This window comes from Diplotaxodon limnothrissa, linkage group LG7 (genome assembly GCF_057381915.1).
Source record: "Diplotaxodon limnothrissa isolate DT_005_m linkage group LG7, D_limnothrissa_male_GT1.1, whole genome shotgun sequence".
In the NCBI taxonomy this organism is placed as follows: Eukaryota; Metazoa; Chordata; class Actinopteri; order Cichliformes; family Cichlidae; genus Diplotaxodon; species Diplotaxodon limnothrissa.
The window spans coordinates 14,972,675-14,996,505 of NC_140602.1; the positions used below are offsets into that span (position 1 = coordinate 14,972,675).

Below are 23,831 nucleotides of genomic sequence, written 5' to 3' on the forward strand. Positions count from 1 at the left end.
AGCACAATCAGCCTGCAAAGAAAAGAAAATGTGGTATTCAGAAAGGGGAAAAGATCTTGAAGTTAGTTGCACTGATTTTAAGTTGCAGTATGTAACTCTGTGTTTTCTGCATCTTAGGTGCTTAATACCCACACACGTCAGAGTCATCCTTCCACAAACTAAATCATCCCAGGAGCTATCCAACAGCATTTGATGAATCTCTGCACAGCCTGAGAGATAACTTATGGATGCTTTTGAGGGAATTCACAGCGTCCAGATTTCCTCTTCTCCACCTTCAACTTCATCGAGCCCGGGATATGAAGTCCTCAAGGCGGGAATATCTGGGATTGCAGTATACTCCTCTGCAGTCTTCTTTGGCACACAAAATGTGTCTACTGTCAGGCACAAGTCTAGCAAGGTCATCGAGGAGGAAGGCTGTGTTGTCGGACAGTAAGTGTTAAATCTTGGAGCACTGGATAAACTGATAAAACACATTTTTTAACATAACACGTGCCAGTTGCTGCTTATGTATAAAGATTCATGTATACATTTATCTTCCCTTTATCCAGATTCTCCAGAGATAGTTGTGTAATTCTGCACATGGTGTAAAATGTATCTAAAAGTAGCACATTGCTTTGTCACAAGTCCTGCTCAGTGTGAAGTCTGTGATTGTGGGCGCGTGCACTTGTAACAAGGTGACCGAGTCAGATATGCAAAAGTGCAAACAAAGGTCTGTGTTTAGTTTTAGTGTAACTCCAACAGTGATTGGTATTTTCTTAGGCATGTTTTGTAAATGAAAAATCCTTCTGCTGTTCAGCGATCATGCAAAAGTTGGAAAACGTGCCGGTGTTGGCCTGAGATGGAGGATAAATGCTTGAAATGTAATCCGCACAGAACGTTTTGAGTTTTAGCGTCTTAAACCCTGCAGTCAGCAGTATTCCTAATTCTTTCCTACTGACAAATTCACTGACAGGACATGTCAGAGATTAAAAAACTTTAAGAAAAACTGGACCTTGGAGTAGCCAAGTTCATCCCCTGAAGGAAACCATTGTAGCTCCCTGTCCTCTCTTCTGATTGGCTGCTTCATGTAAACCAACACAGTCTCACAGCCTTGTGTGAAATTGTGATCTATTAATTAGTGTTCCTGGACATGATTTATCCCCACCCTTATCACACTGGTCTTACGTCTACTGATTTGTGCATTCCTTTTAATGGCCAGCAGGAGGCGACTCATCTGGTTGCAAAAAACCTTGCTCTGTATTTTTAGGACATATTGAAATGATTAGGCTTAGAGTCAGGAGGTTGTCTAAGAATGCTCATTGGCTAAAGACTCGTCAATTAAATGTCATTACCCAACAAGTGGGCTTCCTTCTTGGTTTTAAAGTCAGATCCACTCCTTGCTCATCACGTGCGGTTTCAGGACTTCATAAACAGCTGAGTAGCTACATCGGTCTCTTACACCATCTATAGTAGGAGTGTCAAAAATAAGGCCCAGGTGCCGGAATCGGCCAGTTAAAGACTCCAATCCGGCCAATTGGATGGCTTTAGAAAATGCGAAGGAAGGAATAATCCTAGACTTTTAACTGTAAGTTTTATAGTTTTGCCAAATGATAAAGACCTCCACCATGGCCATTCATACTACACCAAAGTAATTAAGTAAAACAATTCAGTGACAGCAAAGTTCCTGTTTTTTCCAGAAACTACTTAAGAAATTTCTTTTTTGTTTAATAGTAATAGTAATAATAGGCCCTCAGTAAAATAAAAAAATATATACTTACAGGACAGCCTGGGCAATGAGATACCAGAACTCTGTAATTTTACACATTTATTTCTTACAATTTACACCCAAAAGAGTCATGCTGATAGATGTCTGTAATTAATGCAACAGCATTTCTTTATCTCATAGAAGAACCTGAAGTAGATATTTTACATTTTATATATATATATGTTAACACATAACACTATGTTACTATATCTCAGGGATTACGTGTGTAGTTAAAGAAAGGATAGTTTAACTGGTCCAGCCCACAATATAAAACAAGTTTGACATCCCCGCTCTGTGATTTTGGCAGACCAGGTTTGAAGAGCAAGTGGATGGGGCTTCTGATTTCACAGTAAAAGGTGTGGGGCTGAGATAACCATATTAGAATATTGGCTCTTAGTGACATCAAACAGATCCAAGAATAGAAAAAAATGTAAACTTAGAGTATTGGCGCTGATATTATTATTTGTAACTTCAACCATATTTCATATGAATATAAAACCATGATGAACATTAAAGTTCAGGGACCCTGGAGGCAACCATAGGGGATAAAATCTCACCACCCTTTTGGTACAATAAGTTCAGCACGTTTGCAGATAAGACTGCAAACTAACTTTGGTTCATAATTAACTTTTTTATTTAACATATTTACCTTCAAATCAAAAACTTTCTCAGTTTTGGTTTTACAATCCTCAGCCATCCTGCATGGCTAAGGGGAGAACGCCCTCACTGCCCCAATCCAAGATCGTGGCAGTGAGCAGAGCAAATCTCAAAAACAGTGAATCCAATTTGTAAAAAAAGAAGGCTTAATCAATCGCAATACAGTTAAAAATGACTTCTTCTGGTTGTTCATGCATAATAAAATCAAAAACATTTCTATTTCTCTATCTTTCTGCCTGCTACACTTTCCTCACAGACAGGGCTTAAAGGTTTACACATTAAAATTATATTTTTATTCAACTTTATTGATTCTTGACTATCTTTTGATCAAACTTCTGATTTAATTACAGCAGGAATCAGGTCACTGTAAAATCAAATTAGTTCCCAGAACTTAAAAAAAGTATGCAAACTTGTTGCCTCAAAAAAGCTAATCTTACTTAAGATAACTAAGTTAGGGCAACTTATTTATTCTGAGTACCCTGTACAACCTAATTAGTTCCAGGAACTTAAAAAAGTATGCAAACATGTGGACTGAAAAAAAGAGAAAAAGATAACTATGTTAAGACATCTTATTCATTGCCAGTACACAGTACTAAAAATAACTTGTGGGTAAACAATTAGTATTGCACAATCGGAAAAATCAAGTTCTACTAAATGAAAAAACAATTTTTAGTAACTTACTATTTTTAATTTTGATTACAAAAAAATAAATAAATGCAACTAGCGCACGTTATGTTTTATCATCCTTGAATGTAAGAGATTTTAACACTTAATATAAAGTATATAAACACGGTAAGTACATAAGGCTCTGTCACTCTGTGCTACATTGCACTTACAAAAGCTGGATTTTAGGCCTCTTGCTTCATTTCTGTGCCCTGAATGGCTTTTACCCAGTGAAGAAAAATTATTTGTATGGTTCCATTAAGTATGATAAAGTTACTACAAAATAAAGTAAAATAAAAATTATCAGCTGATATTTGGGGATCAGAGAGGGGGGACTCACTGATTTTCCATAGAGTGACTCTGTAATCGGTTGTCTCTGGTCACGCAAAAAGCATACACCTAAGCAGGTAGACCCGTGACACCTTGTTGGTCCACGTACAGGACGTGCCGGTTGGGCAGTCGGGTGGATGTCATCATGTGACTTGTGAGAGCGAAGAAGAGAGAAGAAGAAGGAGGAGGAGGCAGGAAAAAGGAGATACACTCATTTTCCTGTCTTGGCAAAAAAAAAAGGAGAAGAAAGGAGTGAGTGTTATTTCTAGGAAGTGCAAACCAGAGCTGGCATTGCTCTTGATTTTCGTCTTGTTTCTGACTGAAACTGCTGCTGCTGGGCGGTTGATCGTCTGCGCAGGCGTCCGCATTCCTCAGCTGTGATTGAAAACGACTGGGATTAGTTTCACTGAAACTCGCTCGGACATTAGCTTGGTTTATGCTATATTTCTTAACTTAACAGCAGCAGCAGCTCAGGGAAACTGGAGAGGAGCAGCTGACAAATACGCAGACGGGCTGGGAGGTTTATTTATCTGCTGTCCCGGACACTGACAGAGAGGGTAAGGGCGGATACTGACGCGGGACCTCTCCGTGGTAAAAAAAAAAAAAAAAAAAAAAAAAAAAAAAAAAAAAGAAAGGAAAAAAAGTTGGAAATGTAAGCTAACTAGCTAGTTAGCTCAAGGTCTGCTAATTATTTAGCTGCTTTGTGGACCGATTTATCTGCAACTTGGGGATAAAAGTAACTTAAGCTTCCTTTAAATTCAAATGTCGGGATTTTTAATGCTGTATCAGGGGTTTCCAAGCTGTGGTGCGAGGTCCACCCCGGGGTCTTGCAGTGAGCGCACTGTTGTAACCAAGAAGGCTATTGTTGTTAGATTGTGTTGACACTGTAAAAGTAAGTAGAAATGAATCTCAGGGTTTTGTAAGTAATCACACTGGCTCTAAGGTTGTTATGGTTTGGTGTTTTTTCTTTTAAGTATTATTTGGTTTTCTACAGTTTTAGTTTTTGTTTACATTTTATAGTGTAGTTTTAAAAAGTGGTTCTAGTTTCAGTTTACTTTTTATTTCTTGTAGATGTTTAGTTTATTTATCATTGGTGTTAATTTTAGTCTTTTAAATTACTGTAAAATCTACACACTTACTACCAACATGATGTGTTAAGTAATCAGATTGTACACTTAGCAAAGCCTAAATGGCAAATGTGTCAGGATCCAGGGTTGTGATCTAAACTATTACCTGAAAAGCATTAATATACTAATGCTGAAGGCCAACATTTGATTTTGTGATCCTTTTTTTGTCGAGCTACTTTTCATTTTATTTTTATATTTTTAAATTGGGGAAACCTCTGGGTTTTAAATGTGAAAATGCTCTGGTTGTATTTTTGTAAACACGGCATACCAGCCATTAGAGACCTGTTAGTAGAAGTAGTAGTAAATTGTAAACCTCATTAGGGTGTAGTTAAGTACAGGATTGGTTTTATTTTTATATATTTATTTATTTTTATTACACAATTTATTTTTTGTGGTCTTGTGAAGGTTGGTAGATCTGGATCCAGAACCAGAGACCAGAATGGAGGGAGGAGGCCAGGTCGGGCCCACGTCAATCCGAGGCCATGGCCAGCTCTCCCGGCTTCGTAGCTCCTCCCTGGAAATCAGGGAAAAAGGGTCCGAAATCCTCAGGGAACAGCTGGATGCTGCAAAGAAGGTATAGTAACCTACTTTGTGGTTGCGCACACACAGAGAAACAAAAGATAGTGTGACCAGGAAAACAAGGCGCTGACAATGCAAATGTTCTTCTCTGTTTTAAATGTGGTTGTGTCCCTTTCCCCTGCACATCTCAGGAACTGAAACTAAAGGACAAGGAGTGCGAGCGTCTGTCGCAAGTTAGGAATCAACTGGAGCAGGAGCTAGAGGAGCTGACAGCCAGTCTGTTTGAGGTCAGCAGTAATCATCGCTCTCTGCTGAGTGCACTGTAATTCTGACAGCTGGTGACGAAGAAGGTGGTTGGTGCTATGCCACAAAAGTCCTTAAATCAGCAGTTTGCATTTCTACAGAACCATCACTTCCTTTATATAAATAAAAATTTCAGGTTGATGTGATTTTTAAGCAACATTGTAATTGCTTTGAAAAAATTTTGACCCACTGACTCTGGGGGAGTCCATCTCTTTGTTAAGAGCAAGATTTACCAAGTTTGTTCTAAATTAGCTCTGAGGTTTAGCTACTAAAATGCATCAATATATAAACAAAGATGCAGCCAGCTCAATTTAATAGTGAACAGAAGTCTGTTAAGAGCAGCGCAGATAATTTCTGATGGAAAATAATCCAAAGTATATTTCAAAATCTTACACTCTTAAACATATGCAGTAAGACCAGCTGCAGAAAATACCTTTCAGTCGCAAAATTGACAGCACACTTCTTACCAAAAGTAGTTTTTTAATGCCACGAAGGTCATCTTTTTCCTTACATGTTCTGCTGTGTTGACCAGCCAGTCACTGTCTTTGTCTAGCTGCTGAGCTTTGAACGTACAATTTTAATTAGTCTCAATTTACTTTTCAACAGGAGGCTCACAAGATGGTGCGTGATGCTAACGTGAAACAAGCAGCTTCAGAGAAACAGCTCAAGGAGGCTCAGGGGAAGGTGTGTGAAGTTTCTTTAAAAAAAAAAAATTAAAACAGTGAAGAACAGAAATCTTTCCTGAATCAGAACAGTTTTTTTTCACATAGTTGAAGGTCATAAAATAGCCTCAAATTATCAATATTAAATTTTTTTGTGTCTGGCTTGCAGATTGATGTTCTGCAAGCAGAAGTGACGGCACTCAAGACTCTGGTGTTGACGTCCACACCTTCTTCACCAAATCGCCAGCTGCATCCACAGCTGCAGTCTTCAGGTACCAGGGGATCGTACAAATCGCACATACGGAACAAGAGTGCCAGCGGTGCATTTCCACTCTCACCTGCAAAAAAAGAAGTTTCCATTCAGCCTGTGTCCAAAGAGGACCGAGAGGTAAACTGAAGTTTATACAGTTGTCTCTCCTCTCCTTCAGGTATGCGTCCCACTTTATTTCCCATTTCTGTTTCCAGTCACTTTTATCACTTTTAGCTAGATTCTCTTTCCTTTTTTCCCTTCTTTCTGCTAACCTCTCCGACTTGTTCTTCTTGTCTTTATCTGGGGTCTCTTCCTCTCTCAGCCTGCTGCTCCTGCCCTCCTCTCTCTGATCTTCTGTCTGATACCTGGCCAGTCTGTCAGTATGACCTATGACCCTCAATGGCAAAAACAGATAGAGGGGATGGGCACTGATGGCAGACAGGTAATCTGCATTCCTTTACATTTCCTACATTTCTCTAATCTTTCACATTTACCTGCGTCTTGACTGTGATTCTAGACTGTGATATCTGTTGAGTCAAGAGTGTGGTGAGTCTGGTCTGAGAGCTTTTCTTTCTGTAGTTTGTATTGAAATTTGTCAGCGTGTATGTAAGGTGAACAGGGACTTCTTGATGCAGCTGTTTGCTTCTTACTGGAGTTATCTGTGTTGAACGTACATTAGTGATACACAAAGTTTATACCCAGTTCTTGACAGATAATCACTGATATGTTGGCTAATATCGAGATATTATAGATATTTTTGAAAATTGCCAAGCATGACACACTCACTGGATTGTCTAGTATGACTACAACAAAAACAAAAGATACCATTTTATGTCGCCATAATTTCGAGAATTTGTAGAGCTGGTTCAGTAATGTCAGTGCCTCTGGCTCATTGCTAAAGTGTGGTAGGGTTACCAAAACTAATTGTCCCTGGTGTCTCTTATCCATATTACCCAAGGTTGTAAATTTCGGGCTCACAGTTTTGCAGCTGTTGTTTTTTTTGTTTTTTTTTATGAGTTTGAAATTATTGTTTGACTTTTCTATCATAATGGATTAATGTTTAACTGCAAGTGATGTGTCATTTGTGGAGATATTGTCTCTAGATCCTGTCCACATAACTGGTGTTATGTCTTACTATGAACAAAGGTTATTATAACGAACTAAAACAAGTTTTTAGAGAACTAAAAACTACCAGAAATGATATTGTGTATTTGAAAACAAGCTAAAGAAATCAAAAACCAAAATCAAAATCTTGTCTCTCTGGAGATACAGTGGGGCAAAAAAGTATTTAGTCAGCCACCGATTGTGCAAGTTCCCCCACTTAAAATGATGACAGAGGTCAGTAATTTGCACCAGAGGTACACTTCAACTGTGAGAGACAGAATGTGAAAAAAAAATCCATGAATCCACATGGTAGGATTTATAAAGAATTTATTCGTAAATCAGGGTGGAAAATAAGTATTTGGTCACCTCAAACAAGGAAAATCTCTGGCTCTCACAGACCTGTAACGTCTTCTGTAAGAAGCTTTTCTGTCCCCCACGCGTTACCTGTATGAATGGCACCTGTTTGAACTCATCATCTGTATAAAAGACACCTGTCCACAGCCTCAAACAGTCAGACTCCAAACTCTGCCATGGCCAAGACCAAAGAGCTTTGGAAGGACACCAGGAAAAGTATTGTAGACCTGCACCAGACTGGGAAGAGTGAATCTACAATAGGCAAGCAGCTTGGTGTGAAAAAAATCAACTGTGGGAGCAATCATCAGAAAATGGAAGACATACAAGACCACTGATAATCTCCCTCGATCTGGGGCTCCACGCAAGATCTCATCCCGTGGGGTCAAAATGATCATGAGAACGGTGAGCAAAGATCCCAGAACCACACGGGGGGACCTGGTGAATGACCTGCAGAGAGCTGGGACCAAAGTAACAAAGGTCACCATCAGTAACACACTACAACGGCAGGGAATCAAATCCCGCAGTGCCAGACGTGTTCCGCTGCTGAAGCCAGTGCATGTCCAGGCCCGTCTGAAGTTTGCCAGAGAGCACATGGATGATACAGCAGAGGATTGGGAGAATGTCATGTGGTCAGATGAAACCAAAGTAGAACTTTTTGGTATAAACTCAACTCGTCGTGTTTGGAGGAAGAAGAATACTGAGTTGCATCCCAAGAACACCATACCTACTGTGAAGCATGGGGGTGGAAACATCATGCTATGGGGCTGTTTTTCTGCCAAGGGGACAGGACGACTGATCCGTGTTAAGGACAGAATGAATGGGGCCATGTATCGTGAGATTTTGAGCCAAAACCTCCTTCCATTAGTGAGAACTTTGAAGATGAAACGAGGCTGGGTCTTCCAACATGACAATGATCCAAAACACACCGCCCGGGCAACAAAGGAGTGGCTCCGTAAGAAGCATTTGAAAGTCCTGGAGTGGCCTAGCCAGTCTCCAGACCTCAACCCCATAGAAAATCTGTGGCGGGAGTTGAAAGTCCGTGTTGCTCGGCGACAGCCCCAAAACATCACTGCTCTCGAGAAGATCTGCATGGAGGAATGGGCCAGAATACCAGCTACTGTGTGTGCAAACCTGGTAAAGACCTATAGTAAACGTTTGACCTCTGTTATTGCCAACAAAGGTTATGTTACAAAGTATTGAGTTGTATTTTTGTTATTGACCAAATACTTATTTTCCACCCTGATTTACGAATAAATTCTTTACAAATCCTACCATGTGGATTCATGGATTTTTTTTTCACATTCTGTCTCTCACAGTTGACGTGTACCTCTGGTGCAAATTACTGACCTCTGTCATCATTTTAAGTGGGGGAACTTGCACAATCGGTGGCTGACTAAATACTTTTTTGCCCCACTGTATTTGTCTATGCAGTGAGCCTGAGGAGACATTGTTGCTGATGTTTGACATTGAGGATGTCTACATGACTGTCAGTCAAGTGGTTATAATGATGCATTGGATTATTTTACTTCCCCGTTGCTAGTACCGCCCATATACTACTACTACTACTACTACTACTACTACCAACAACAACACCATTGATAAGAATAAGAATAAAGAATAAAAAGTAAAACTAACATTAAAAAAAATTAAAGCTAAAGTTAAACAAATGGTCAAAATGGAAATGAACAAACCGTTTGGAGCAGTTTTTAGCTTAAAGAGCTCAAAGTGTCCATTCAGCTAGAAACAATTTTCAATATTACATTTTTTTTTCAATATTGAAGGAGGCGCTGTAGATCTTACAGCCACTGAAAGTGTTCCTGCCAAATTCAGTATAAAACTCCATAATTTTCACACTGTGGGAATCCCTTCCTACAACAAACTCCATAACTTTGACTGAGCGCTGTCGAACAGCCAGTTTTGCCTGGGACAGTTACTGAGTGACCTGACCTGGAGTTATCTGCACAGCAGCATTACTAAGAGCTATTTTAATTCTCCAGATAACAAAATGAGGTGTTTCAGTATTTCATTTATTACATCCTTTAGCAGAGGATGCATCGGACCATCCTTTTTATGAAAGGAGAGGAGATGATTACATCCCTTAATTCATAGCGATGGTGGACCTTAACTACGTTTTTCACCTTAAAGGATCGACTGATGTGTTTTGAATTTTCTTTAACTGCTTGTTAAACCCACAGGTGACCTATCAGCGCTGTCTGCTTTATTAAAATGGGCTTCTTGTTGAGACTTGCCTTGTTTGAAGTATGAAGAACATAGATTTATAGACACTCTCTAAATCCAGATTATGAGCTATATGAATTGACCAAAGCGTGCTCAAGGTTTGCTCCAGTCCAGTCTGTTTTGGTATTCCCAGACTTCCTGATTATTTTAAAAGGATTTTCACTTCAGGTCTGCTGAGATCATTTGTCTTCTATCATATAAATCCTAAATAAGGTGGAGGAATTTTATGGGCTTTATATTGACGATATTTCCTTTTTAAACTCTGATGTTTTGACAGCCCGAATTCTTTGAATACAAGATTTTCTTATCTTTAGTATTTAAACACTTTTGTGTGTTCAACAGTGGATCTTTTATTGTCAGTCATCGGTCTTTTGGGGATTAAACACGTCTTTAATCTAGATGTGTGTCAGAGAATCAGTTTTATCCAGTTTGAGTGAAGGTTTGGCTTTCTCTCTGCAGATGGACTCCATTTTGTTTGCTGAGTTTTTGATGTGGAAGGAACACCCGAGCCTGGACCGCTCCTCCGCCTTCCTGAGTCGTATTTACAGAGAAGACATCGGGCCCTGCCTCTCCTTCACGAGATCAGAGGTCATACTCACTGCTTCTTTGTACAGCTACCATGCTGCTTCATGTGTAGTTTAACCTCCTAGGACCTGGCGTCCACATATGTGGACATCACATTTTTGGTTATTTAGACCAAAATACTCAATTTTGCTCTACAAGGGCCTGATATCCACTTATAAGGACATTATACTGCTACTGTTTTATCAAAATTTTAAACGATTATCCTCATATGTGGCTCTTATTTTTTCTTAAAAACAGAAATAAGGTAAAAAAAAAATGTGGCAATTCTTTGTTTTTACATTCATCTGGCCCCAATATGCCCAAAAAACGCATGCCGTGGAAGAGTTAATGTGAAGTTATGTTAAAGTTATTGATTCCTGTTCTCCACAGCTGTCCCACCTGGTCCAGAGCGCAGTGGAGAACAACTCTCTGACCATTGAGCCTGTCGCCATGTCGGCAGTACCGATGGTTAAAGCCTCAGCTATAGAGTGTGGAGGTCCTAAGTGAGTTACCCGACTGTCATCCTGTCGTGTTTCACCACTCACTGCTCTGATTTGGTTGGTTTGGTTTTTCCATCGATGGTTTATGATCAGAGCCTTTTGTCTATCTTATAATTATGACTGAGAGTGGTTTAATCAGTGGGCACATTTCTAATCACCCTGATCTAAAATTGTTTTGTTTTTTTTCCAGTGGCTTTAGGGCTGCAGTAGAGACGTAAGTCCTCTCGGGAGCTAATAACCCTTTCAGCTTTTCACTAACTCTGATAACTGTGGCATGAAATAAAAAACTGTCAACACAGATGTGTGGAACGATATAAACAAATCTGTAAATTAATGAACCAGACGGGATCCCACTTTCATTCCTTTTGTGGCTAACTTTCTCTCTGCGCACCTCTTTCACTAAAACGAGTTGTAAAGTGTTCTCAGTATGTTTTACTGTTGAAGAACTAAAGGCCTGTAAGCTCATGTTTGCTGTATCCTGTCCTAAAACAGATGATTGTGCATCTACGTTGTGCTGCAATAAATTGTTGACACGTTGTTTTCTCTTGTAGAAAATGTGCATTAAGTGGCCTGTCACGGCTTTGCAAACATCGCATTAAACTTGGCGACAAAGAGAGCTACTATTACATCTCACCTTCCAGCCGAGCACGGGTAAATATCACTTCCTTTCCGTCCAAGGCACACCTGTAGTCTTGTTTGCACACCCTTATCAAACAGTTTGACTCAAGCAAACACATGTTGTTTCTACCTGTGGTTCAGATCCTCAGCTGTTTCTCTCAGGCAATCTTTCTCTCTGAAGGAATGTTTGGTTTCTGTGTGCCTCGCCCTAAGCATGCTTTGCACCATATTAGCATTAGTTAACTCCACCCAGCAAATGATGCACTCACGCAACGACTTAACATCTTCTGTCTAGCTGAAGCCTTAAGGCAGGTAGCTTTCATAGTATATCATTTTTTTCTTCTCGTGTTTTGTATGTTTTGTTTTATTCTCATTAGAGGCCTTTAATGTGATTTTCATCTTCATATGTACAAATTGCAAAGTTCAAATTGCATTCATTACTTTTCTGCAGTTATAGTAATAATGTTTGAATGATACAAAATTCCAAGACATGCCAGTGTTATAAAAGTTTGCGTAGCCACTGTGTAGAGTCGTGACCTTGTCACATATTCGCTTTTCTAGATCACGGCTGTCTGCAATTTCTTCACTTATATCCGCTACATCCAGCAGGGCCTGGTGAGACATGATGGTAAGTTAGCAGAGACACAGAAATAAATAGTTTAAGCAAATGTAGTTATTATGCAAGTCATTTTATGCAATGCATGAGGAATTTTAAGTAGTGAGTAACTTAAGGTATTTTACTGAAAGATACAAATTGTACTGCAAGTAGGTAGTAGGTCGTATTTTTAAGTACAGCATAAGTAAGTAGTGGGTAATTTCATGGTAACTTTGTGGTAACTTTCTTCCACTGTATTTTTTGGGGCACGAGCCGTGTTGTGATGGATTAATCTTGCCTTTTTACATCTTTATTTAATAATCATTATGTTGATGTTTTATTAATAATCAGTTGTCCTTTTTATTATATGATGTATCATTTAATAATTTCTTCTTTCCCAGAAAACACATGAAGTTATGCACTACATAGAATAATGTGTCTTCCTTTAAAATTGAATTACAGGTGCGCGGCTCTGTTACCACTCGGTCTTAACTTTGCCAACAACCAACATCTTTCTTTCTAATTTTTTTGTTCCTCCCATGTTCAGCGGAGCAGATGTTCTGGGAAATCATGCGTCTTCGTAGAGAGATGAATGTGGCCAAATTAGGTTTCTACCTCACTGACCAGGGCTAGGACGGTACCTGGAACACCCAACAAGAGAGCATAGCAGTTACAGCCTTGGGTAACTGTGGCAACGCACATGTCTTTGATCAGGTTGAACAGTGCTGCAGCAAAGGTCACCAACAAGGGAAGCAAAACATGTTTGTCACTTTTGGAAATGCAATAAAACAATTAGAATCAAACCAGCACTCCAGGAATGACATTAAAGTCCATGTTTTTAAAAAAAAAAAAAAAAAGATGATATTATTCCCAGACATGTCGGAGAAGTTTTTTCTGTTGCACCACATTCCTGGAAAATAACTGTTGTCCCCAAGAAAGTGTGGAGAAACTTCTTACTGAATCACCCACGGAATACAAAATTTCTCATTTTTATACAATAGACTGTGTGTCCTGATTCAGGCATTAGCCTGCAAAATAATGAGCACAATCTTAACCTCAAGTATTACAAATATGTGGTGTAATAGTTTTATTGTTTCCACACAGCAATGATTCAGCTTGTTTTCTTTGTACTTTCAGTTATCAGCTCAGACACCACAGCCCAGACCTTCATTCTGAGCGTGGCCTTAATTTTGTTGGTACACTTCCTGCTCTGCCTTGTACAAAGACTTAACTTAGTCACCTTCAGCTTCTCGTTAGCCCTGTACCTAAAAATCAGATGTATCGTTAATTATTACCCACCCATGCTCAGAGTAGGGAGAGCTTTACAGTGACAGGTGAAAAAAGCTTTTAAGATGTGATTGAGTTTTGCACATCTGTAGTTAACAGTATGAACATAAAGTAAAAGCCATAATTGACTTTGCATGAATGCAGAAAATAGCCATAGTGTATATAGGTTGTATCTCATATTATAGATTTATTGTTACTGACTTTTTTAAAAAACAGAAATCTTTTAAAGGTAACAATGAAGTATAGTGTGTCAGAACGTGCAATAACTGCTTCTTAGCCTTATGCAGGGCTTTGAGGTTCCTGACCTCAGTGTACTCATAATCAACTGTGTAAAAGCTGCATTAAACACGAGGCATTGTATACCAGCTGTCACTTTTGTACCATGTCTCTTTTATTATTAGAAATCCGATCAAGAGAGGGAGACTCCGGAAGTTTGCTCGGGAAAGACTCATCACTTCAATTAATTTCAACCCAGTGCAACCAGATATCCCAGGGGTGATGTTTGCTCTGGGCACAGATTTGGGGTTAGAATAAGGTCATAACACTTACATACGCCAAACAGGTTCTCAAGCAGGAATACCGAGGAAATACTGAGACTGTGTCCAGCTCAGAGGGGCTTTATGAAGCCGACATTCCAGTAAGATTTGAGTTTCCGGATTGGAAAGACTTCTCTGAGCTGCTGTTTTGATGACCTCTTTGTACCGATTACAGCAGACCTTAATAAATAGTTTGCCCTGCTGTTTATCAAAGGGCACGGGAGGAGAAAAGATGAAATCAAGACGAATTTCTTATAAGCTGAACTGTTATTGAACACAGATGTGATACTTATAAATTAAGATGAAAAAAAACTGCAGCTAGTCAACTAAATACATAAGAACATTTAAAAACATTTAGATAATTTCACAGGAATATTACAACAAAAATCAACCAAACTCTTACAAAGGATTGATTAACTTTTCTCTTGGCAACATCCAGCAGTCACCAGCGCTTCTCTCTTTGGGAGATATCTGCAAGAAACAAATTCAGTTATTGAAATGTTAAATATTTTTAGCGATGGATGAACATGTTTGCATAGCTCCTTTAATCATTACATTTCATTTCAATTCAGTCTGTTGAAACTAGCCCACCAGTGTTTGTGTAAAATGAGAACTCTGCATGCAGATGACTCGCCTTCGAAAACAGAACATGCCCATCACCAGCACGACCACGCCTCCAAACACAACTATCACTGCGGTGACGATGGAGACGGCCGATAGCGAGGAGGGCTCTGGGTCATGTGAAGAGGTGTTCAGAAGTTACGTGCTGAATGGTGTTTAAAATTCACATTGGGAAATATTTAAAGTGATCAGAAACCAACCTGAGCACACAAAGGAGCCTGGTATGTTCAGACACTCCAGATGTTGTGGACAAGAAGTCATTTCCTCACATTCATCGATATCTGCAAAATCAGCCCAAAAAACAGATGAGAAACAAATGATGTCTCTACGAGGTACGTGGAGTTAATCTCAGAGGTTTTGCTGAAATCTCATTAGGATACTGACCAGGTATTTCCAAACTTATTACTCCCACAGCCCACAGAATATCTTTTGCAGTCCACCCAAGCCTTTAATTACATTTTCTCGTTATTTCAAACGTCTCTTGTGGCATCTGACAGCCACTGCTCCATTTTACTTTTATCAACTGCTGACGCAAAATATGGCTGAAAACAAAGAATTGCATAATGCATATCTTATTTTTGTAGTCCCATCACTTGTTTTCATTACCTCGAGTACTTTCTTCATTAAACTGACATATTTAATGGCATATTTTTAACTAAAAAACAAGTTTACTGAATGATTTATTTAAAAAAAATAAATGACTAGGGCCCAGCCGCAGTACCAGTCCACCGGGGGCTGCAGCCCAGATATTGAAACAATTCATGTAGATAATATAGCTGACTAAAAATGTGTTTAAAATAAGCTTTAATGCCTTTTTTTGAAAACAATTATAATTCCTTAAACAAAAAACATAATGTTAAACTCTGGCGTTAAAAGAAAACAACAACACATGCCATCAGGGCTTGACTGGACATTTTAGTTTTCGTACCCTGACACGATGGGGGTGCTGGGCTCCACTGCTGGCTGTTTGGATCACAACTGATGGATGAAGCTCCCAGCAGCTTGTAGCCAGAGTGACACTGATACAGGATCACCGAGTTACAGAGGAGATAGTAGCCAAATTGAATCCTGGGTATTGGACCGCAGCGGGGATCTGTGAGAAAGTCAGTGAAAAAATAAGGCCATCCCAGCTTCATACTCGACACAACTTGTTTTCCACAGCCTCACCCGAGTCCTGCTCTTTCCACAGGCTGATGTCAAGGTGAGGGATGAGGGGGTCAGAACAGGCCAACATGTCCTCCGAGGTCTCGGTGCGTGAGAACGGGTCGGCAGGGACATGTGTGACGTGGCTGTTGTCACAAATGATGCGGGATAAAGAGACTGAACGCAGATGTTTCCTCTGAGCGCGGGTGAACACTCCTTCCCTCTCCCACCAAAACCTTGAAAGACAAGCACATATTTTAGAATTTCACTTTTTGCATCATATTTATTTATTTTATTTATTTATTGGTAATTTATTTCAACATGTGAACAATATACAAGTACATTTAGAAAAGAAAAGAAATAAGAGAAAAAAATACTATACAAATTACATACAAAAAAAACCAAAAACATTCTGATTAATTTACATGTTGAAAGGGAGTGGGAAGAAGTATACACTTATTTAATCCCACTCCTTTGCCATAAATTATCAGTGAATATTTAGTCAGCTTCCTTACTGATATAATTTGTACTAAAAATAGTGAACAGATTTCTGATATACTTATATACTATAATATCACATCATGAATTTTTTGTTTGTTTGTTTGTTTTTAAATAGAGACATTCACTTAATTTTTTAATAATTTAATTTTAGCTGTGGCCCACCTGTCACCGTCTCTCAGCGCTCTGAACTGTCTCGCAAGCAGGCATGACAGGAGCGGTCCGACTCGGCCTCCGGGCAGAGCTGGCTCAGAGATGGCACCCACCCACACGTCGATGTTGTGTGGTGTCCCGTATAACAGTTGGAATTTGTGAGCCAAAGTGAAGTTGCCCAGAATTTCAGCCAGGTCCAGTGTGTTGTTGGGAACAGAAAGGCCACAGAACCTTCGCCAGGAGCTGTATCCTGATGGAGGAGATGAGTCAGAAGACTGCAGGTTAAAGATGGAGTAAAGAAAGTGAGATAAGCATTAAATATATGGGGCTCATGTGAAATTGAACATAGCAAAATACTGATTTTACCAAGTTCTTTACAGTTAAAAAGGAAGGCAGATGTAATAGGAGGGAAATTAGAACCTTCAAACTTAAGTGTAGATATACAAAAATGAAATAAATAAGGTGAGATTAGGTTGCATAGCTGGATTCTCTCAAGGTTGACTGTTGCATTAGCATCACGTGATAACGTGCATTAGGAACTAGTTGGTTTAGCTCTGTGAGAAGTCACTCCCTGAGGGAAATTTCAGAGGGCCAGTTTTAACTCTTAATTAACAAGCAACACAAATAACTATTAGAGGACTACAGGCCACCTGGCAGGGTTATTAACACATTCCTACATCTGGGACTGGTTCATCATGAGTCAGCACACACTTTTCATGGCAGACTTTCAAGGAAACAAGTATAACTACTATTAATGATGCTGTGATGTTGTGCACGTTGACTTACATTACAATAACATCAACTGTGCTCTCATTTTTTTTGCAGCTAGAATATGAAAACACACAGTTTAATACAAGAATTAGTATACAGTATTCCCATGTCATATCGTGTTTTACCTTTCCAGACATGCTACATTTCCGATTTATCTGCAAATTTATATTACAGTTTCTGCGTGTTTTAATTTTTAAAATTGCAATTTATTTTTGCAGTAAAAATAAGCATTATCTAGCCTAAAAAATGAATAACAAAGTTATAATAGGGTTTATAAGAGCATGGGGAGGATTTCTATGGCTTAAAATATACAAAAGTAATATAATAAACATATGGTTTCTACTTTGCAGATTTCCCCAGAATGGAAACCCTGTGATAATAGAAGGAATACTGTAGCTGCAGAAAAACTACAACCGCTGGTACATGGTTTTATGGTCTTAACGCTACTGTAATTTCTTTTAAAATATTAGACTAAAAGAGGTAAATGCAGGTGTTGGTAACTATGGATTGTGGATCCTGATTTTTCTTAAATCATTTAAAAGAGACCTATTCTGTGTGTGTGTGTGTGTGTGTGTGTGTGTGTGTGTGTGTGTGTGTGTGTGTGTGTGTGTGCATGTGTGTGTGTGTGTGAGAGAGAGAGTTTTATTTATTTATTTATTCCAATTTCTTTCGTTGTATATGTCATAAATGGCAACAATAACACAGTCTGATAATATGTCATCAATAAGATGATTTCCACAAAGTTTCATCAGAAATTGCCTCAGTTGAAGGGTAACTGTCAAGAAGCTTAGAGGCTGCACTCTGTAGATGTCATACCAAATATTGACTTTTAAGGCTGTTAGAATTGAACAAATGTGTGTTTATATATGTCTCCAATTTCCCAAAATATGAAGGGTAGCTCAAGCACTTTGCAATGTCCTATATACTGTAACAATAGTGGATACTGATAGTAAAAATGGACAAAGTTTAAAAATAAAAATAAAGACACTGTATGTGCAAGTAATCTCCACCCACCTGCCCCTCCTCTAATATGGGGGGCAGCCAATCACAAGAAAGTCTGTTTAAAAGGGGAGGTTCTAAAACATCTTGTTTCAGATAGAGGCGGAAGTGAGAGACTGTATTAAGGATAAATATAAGATACTGCACATATGGATTACTTTTAACTGTGACTGGTGCAAAGCTACTCTAGCTGACTTCAATAATGAAAACATGGAGCTGGAAAAGAGAACAATAGGACAGACAGCAGATGGGATATCGGTGCGAGAGGTTGCAAGTCTTGATACCGGGCAGGCCGTGGTCTCGGCCTCTCTGGAGATTAAGGGCTCCGAGGTCCAGAGGCATCCCACCCTGTGCCTGAAAGAGTCTCTCTGTCAGCTCCTCCACCATCATCTGACCGGGAGTCTGCAGCTTGGCTGGAGACAGCAGGAGGCCACGCAGCACTGGGTCTATACCACCTGAAACAACAGGAGGAAATTAAAACAGAAATAGAAATGCTGAGTACATGTAATCAGAGTAAAACAACAACATTGCTCATTACCTTCCTGCACAACCCTCCAAGAGGCAAACAGTGAGTGATGCAGCAGCAGAGAGGGATACTGCGAGTTAGCATTATATCCTGGCCCCAATCTGGTCACTACTGGTTGCACGGTGACGTGAGCAAAACGAAATGCAGCAGTTGCAAAAACATTAGCAATGCTGGGATCCATGTCAGGATCATAACCCTTGTAAGGAGGCATCAGATGAGACATGGCATTCTCACCAAGGACCCGTGGCAGGTAGTGCTCCCATGTTAGGATCTTAAAGGATTTAGAACACCAGTCAAAGGGATGAGAACAGGTAGATGTGATATGTTGTTCATCAGATAATCCTGCAGATACCTGATGAATGGCTCCTATGATCTTGCGGGCCTCCTGGTACAGGGTGTCTGGGCTCCAGTGAAGGTTTAGCAGGTGCAGCTCTTTGACCAGTCGGTTGTGCTCTCTCAGGAAGAGCGTGTGCAGCGCAATCAATCCCAGATGTTCATTGGCTCTCGAATCACCTGTGAAGCATTAGTCATGAGCAACAGCTGCACTGAAGCTTACAGTGGGTGGAGAATTTACAACATTCGCCCACTCACCAGCTTGAAAGCAGGATGTGGTGTTCTGTCGGTGAGCAGACCTGTCTGATGTTCCTGAGGTGGTGGAGTTGCGAGGGCCGCAGGGGTCCAGGTGAGCCTGGAGGCGAGGTAGGAAGGGCATGTAGGCGAGCTCGTGATCTGAGTGCTGGGAGTTGATGGCCATTGAGCCCAGAGGAGAAGATTGGTTTCTGAGAGCAGAAGCCAGGCTGGTGGAGCTGCCGTACACCATGCTGGCATCGACAAAGGAGGTGATGGCGTTGAGCTGCTCCCGCTGACGATGAGGCAGAACTCCAGCACCACAGCTGGGAGCAGAGCGGAAGAAAGGCATGCAACTCTGGACCCCATTACGAGGATCAGATGGTGGGATCTAGTAAAGAAAGTTGTCTTTAAACTGCTGCAGATGAGGGAAGGACATTCTTTTCCAAAGCAACAATATAAGGAAAAAAAATGATGCAAGTCTAGTCTTTTTTGGGAACAGCTGTCAATTTCAAATTTCTAAAACAATTTCACCTCCAGGAGTAAAGAATAAAAAATATCAGACATGTGTCTACTCGTGATTCAGAACTACCTTTAGCAGCAATAACGTGAGGTAACTTTATCAGTCTCTCGCATCATGGTGGAGGAATTCTGGCTCACTCTTTGTTTCAAGATTGTTTCTGTTCATTGAGGTTTGTAGGCATTTGCACGGCTCTCCTAAGGTCCTCCCACAGAATTTCAGTCAGGCTGAGGTCTGGATTTGATTGGCTCATTTGAACACTTTCATTCCTTTCTTTTTCAGACAGTCACTGGTGTTCATGGGATTGCTGTCCTTATACATGACTAGATTCATAGTTGACAAAATGACTGGAAGGTGCCCAGGATCTGTGGCTGCAAAACAAGCCCAAATCATCACCCCTCCACCACCTTGCTTGTCATTTAGTGCAGCGGTCCCAAACCTTTTTTGCGCCATGGACTGGTTTATGTAGGACAATATTTTCACGGTCCAGCCTTTAGGGTGTCGAGGATAAATATGACAAAATAAAACCAGTACTGGTACAAAAAAAGAAGATTTATTCATAACACACGGTAAAAGACCCAGGGAAACTGAGTTAATGATAAACACCCTGAAAACCATAAATTCTCTCGCCCAGTACCAAATGACTCTGTGCAACCTTGCACACCTGAGCCGTGCTGCCATGTTCTTTTTAGACAGAAAAGGATTTCTCCTGGCAATCCTTCCAAATACTTCTTCAGTGTTTTTGTAATTGTACTGTCATGACCTTTAACACTTAACATGCTAATTGAGTGCTGTAGGGTTTAGATGTAGATCTTTTTCTTTTTTTTTTGGCAATTTCTCTTAGCATTGCATTTTCTGACCTTGGGGTAAATTTGGTTGAATGTCTGCTCAAGATTGCAGCATTGTCTTAGCACACACCTGAATGCTCCAGACCTTCAAACTGCCTAAACTTCTTAATTCCTATGAAAACAGTCAACTGAACTGTGAAGGTTCTCAGTATCCAGGTCATCGTAGTCTAAGGAGCTTGGAAAGAAAACTTCTCAGATGAGAGGTGAAACGTCTTCAAGCCACTTAAAGAAGTCCAGACGCTTTTCTTTCCAAGCTCCTTAGACTCAAGTGAACTTTCTTTTCACAGAACTTTACGTACAACAGCCAATGAGAAATCTTCTAATTGGGCGTAATGAGAGAGTATTTCCTGGTTTATATTTTCTATTTAAACCATTGACAGTGTTACCGAACCTGTGTTTGGTACTAATGGTAAGAGATAATCTGCTATACAGTAAATATACAGAAACTGTGCAGGTTACGGGTTTGGCATTTAGCATGTGAAGGAAAATAATAAAAAAAACAAAATAAATTAGAGCCTTCCAAGAGAGCTGGTGAAATGCACCTGGATGGGAAAGCAGGGTGAGTCTCGGTTGCAGGTGTGGGTGCAGTCAGCTCCAGACTTAAAGGCAGCCGTACTGGGACTCTGAGGCGTCAGCACCAGATCGTGGTCTATCCACTGACCCCAATCCACCAGCAAGTGGGACAGAGTGGAGTCCACAGAGATGTTGTCATTGTGAGTGAACAGCACTTCCTGTGACACCAGCCGCACCTGGAACATACGAGATGAGGAGGAGGAGTGATGGGCTTACAGCAGCTGGCAGGACAGAAGACGACCGAGAGCTGCTGCAGGACTCTTACTGGAGGCAGGCTGGCATTGTGATAGGTGTGTTTTGGTTCCCACCCTCTGGGCATCCCCCACACATCCTCATACTCTGGAGCCAACCAACGGGAATACGGGATATTAGCAGCCCCCCATCTCGGATGTTGTCTGTACAGCAGCAGAACACAGAGAGATGGTTACCTGAAAACAACGATCTCTGTTGCGCCAGCCTGTCGAATTTTATACATGCTCTGACCTGTTGTTGCACTCGCCTGTGACGGATCTGTAACGCTCAGAGAGACAGTCTATCTGACAGCTGGGCGTCTGCAGCTCAGCGGAGCAGCCCGTCACATGCAGCAGATTCTCCGTATCTTCTTCACTCAGCATTTCTGAGGGAGCACAGTAAGCACAACAAGGTCCAAGTTAGTAACACTGAAACATAAAGAAATATATATGAGAAAGATCAGATCAATTGTTGTGTCCTTTCCTGTCAAAAGCAGATACAAATGATCCAAATGATCCAAATCTACTTCTGGAATTTGGTTTTGCTGAGCTTGATTATGCTTCAGTAGCCTCCATGAGTCAACTTATGCTGACTAATATTTTCTGGCACAATATGTAAACTGTATTGTTTGTAGTCATCATTGTAAAAATATCTTCTGTCCTCCTAAACAAGAGATTTTTTAATACCAAAAACACCCATACTTGGTTAAATAAAGCACATAAAACAAAGAGTTATAGAAGAGATAAATTGGCTGTGTTATATTATATCCTGAAACAAACTAAAAATATGATGGAGAATAAAGCTTGTTTAATCATTCATCAGATTAAATGGCCCGCAGGTTTACATGGTGTTCTGCTGCTGTTCAGTACCATAAGCGTTGGGCTGCATCATGGTGTTAGTGTAGACCATCTCTCTGATCAGCTCCACTGTGTTGTCCAGCAGTTCAGCAGCCCGGATCTGGGTCCTGGTTGTGCTTTCAATCTGTTTGAACTGAGCCAGCAGGTCACTGGGTCTCAGAGCGCCTTCAGACAGCGACGTCTTCACCCTGGAAACATTCAGAACTGTGTATTCAGTCCCTCGCAGACGTAAAATGATTTATTTTCTTCTATGTGTCAGCCTGGTTTGAGATATTTCCAGATATATTTTAGACCAGAATAAAGAATTTCTACCTTTCACTCGTGTGGGTGTAAGCAGCATCAGTCAGCTCAATCGCCCTCTGAAGAGCCTCATCAACAAACGCAGATCCCAGATACACCACTCCTGAGACCATAACAGAGCAGAGCAGTTAGAAAGGCTCCAAAGCACCTTCTCCTTTCAGCAATTATCAGAAATCCTACCTGAGGTGTTGCCGTGCTTCACTTTGGTCAGTGAAGCATGACCAGGGATTAAGAGCAGGACAACAACCAGTTGAAAAAGAGATGCAGACACCTGAAATTAAACCACATTAACCTTCAAATCTTGAAAAAAAAGGTCAAAATTTCTGCATAAACTTTAAATTGTACATTAAAGCAGAAACTCACCACAAGTGCTGTAGTCATTGTGATTCTGAAAACTTTTCAGTGTGAGCAAAGAAGGATCGCTTCAGGTTCAGAGAAGGAATCGGAGGATCTTACCGCTGCGTTCGCTCCAACTCATCTTGAGTGCAAGCAAGTGTAGGTGTGTGTTTGGCTCCAAGTGTCAAGGGTGCTATGTATACACTGTGAGCAGGGCCAACAGGTATGTGCAGAATCCCCTTATCTGTCCTTCATGGTGACAGAAAGGCAACATCAAACGCAGGACTCGCAGCCTCGACCTAATAACCTCTCAAATCAAATTTACGTCTGTGCTCTCGCCCTCGATGAAAAGCCTCTGTCAAATCAGCGTTACAAATAAATAATCCTACCCATCCCTCAGCAGAGCAGAGAGAGTCTTTGCTGTAGTAGAGCACTCAACCAAACAAAGAGGCGGCTGAAATATTAGATGTCAAAGTTACTTTAGTGGCAGATTTGTTTAAAAAAAGCAGTTAGACTTCACAATGAGAAGCTAAGCTTAGTATTTGGGGATTTTTTTTTTTAATTAAAAGGGTGTCTGTGTCTTCAACACATGCCAAACATTTCAATCTGATGGTCCCTGTGCCAGTGACACAGACAGGTGGGTGAGCTGGAAGCGGGGATTCTGGGAAATGACCATGAACCGAGCACAAGGATGAGACAGAAAGATTTCAGAGTGTTTCTGTCAACTGTGAGGCTTAACAACTCAAATGTATGCTTGCTTTCCCCCCCTTTGATGTTCCAGGTGTGTGATATCATCAAATGATTCACCAGTCCCATTTCATTACGCTGTTATTAATA

General features: G+C 40.4%; 2 protein-coding genes across 3 annotated transcripts; one reads left to right on the plus strand and one right to left on the minus strand.

The window, feature by feature from the left end:
- Nucleotides 1–222: 222 nt before the first annotated feature.
- rab3il1 (RAB3A interacting protein (rabin3)-like 1) lies at nucleotides 223–13,675 on the plus strand. Of its 2 annotated transcripts, XM_085357520.1 has the most exons (12): nucleotides 223–429; nucleotides 4,927–5,095; nucleotides 5,232–5,327; nucleotides 5,950–6,027; nucleotides 6,175–6,393; nucleotides 6,578–6,697; nucleotides 10,411–10,539; nucleotides 10,906–11,018; nucleotides 11,206–11,229; nucleotides 11,567–11,666; nucleotides 12,195–12,261; nucleotides 12,776–13,675. In XM_085357520.1, the coding sequence occupies exons 1-12, from the start codon at nucleotides 224–226 to the stop codon at nucleotides 12,859–12,861; spliced, it is 1,407 nt and encodes a 468-aa protein (XP_085213646.1). In that variant the 5' UTR covers nucleotide 223; the 3' UTR covers nucleotides 12,862–13,675. The 2 variants fall into 2 exon arrangements, with proteins under 2 accessions (XP_085213646.1, XP_085213647.1); XM_085357521.1 differs by lacking the exon at nucleotides 6,578–6,697.
- Nucleotides 13,676–14,464: 789 nt separating this feature from the next.
- On the minus strand, nucleotides 14,465–22,410 carry epx (eosinophil peroxidase). The gene is made up of 14 exons (XM_085359287.1): nucleotides 22,371–22,410; nucleotides 21,754–21,886; nucleotides 21,536–21,665; nucleotides 21,240–21,446; nucleotides 19,354–19,720; nucleotides 19,115–19,275; nucleotides 18,775–19,033; nucleotides 18,521–18,691; nucleotides 16,479–16,716; nucleotides 15,840–16,051; nucleotides 15,601–15,765; nucleotides 14,873–14,953; nucleotides 14,686–14,782; nucleotides 14,465–14,522 (listed from the first exon to the last, which is right to left on the minus strand). Exons 1-14 carry the CDS (start codon nucleotides 22,408–22,410, stop codon nucleotides 14,465–14,467), a joined length of 2,319 nt encoding a protein of 772 aa, XP_085215413.1.
- Nucleotides 22,411–23,831: the final 1,421 nt, after the last annotated feature.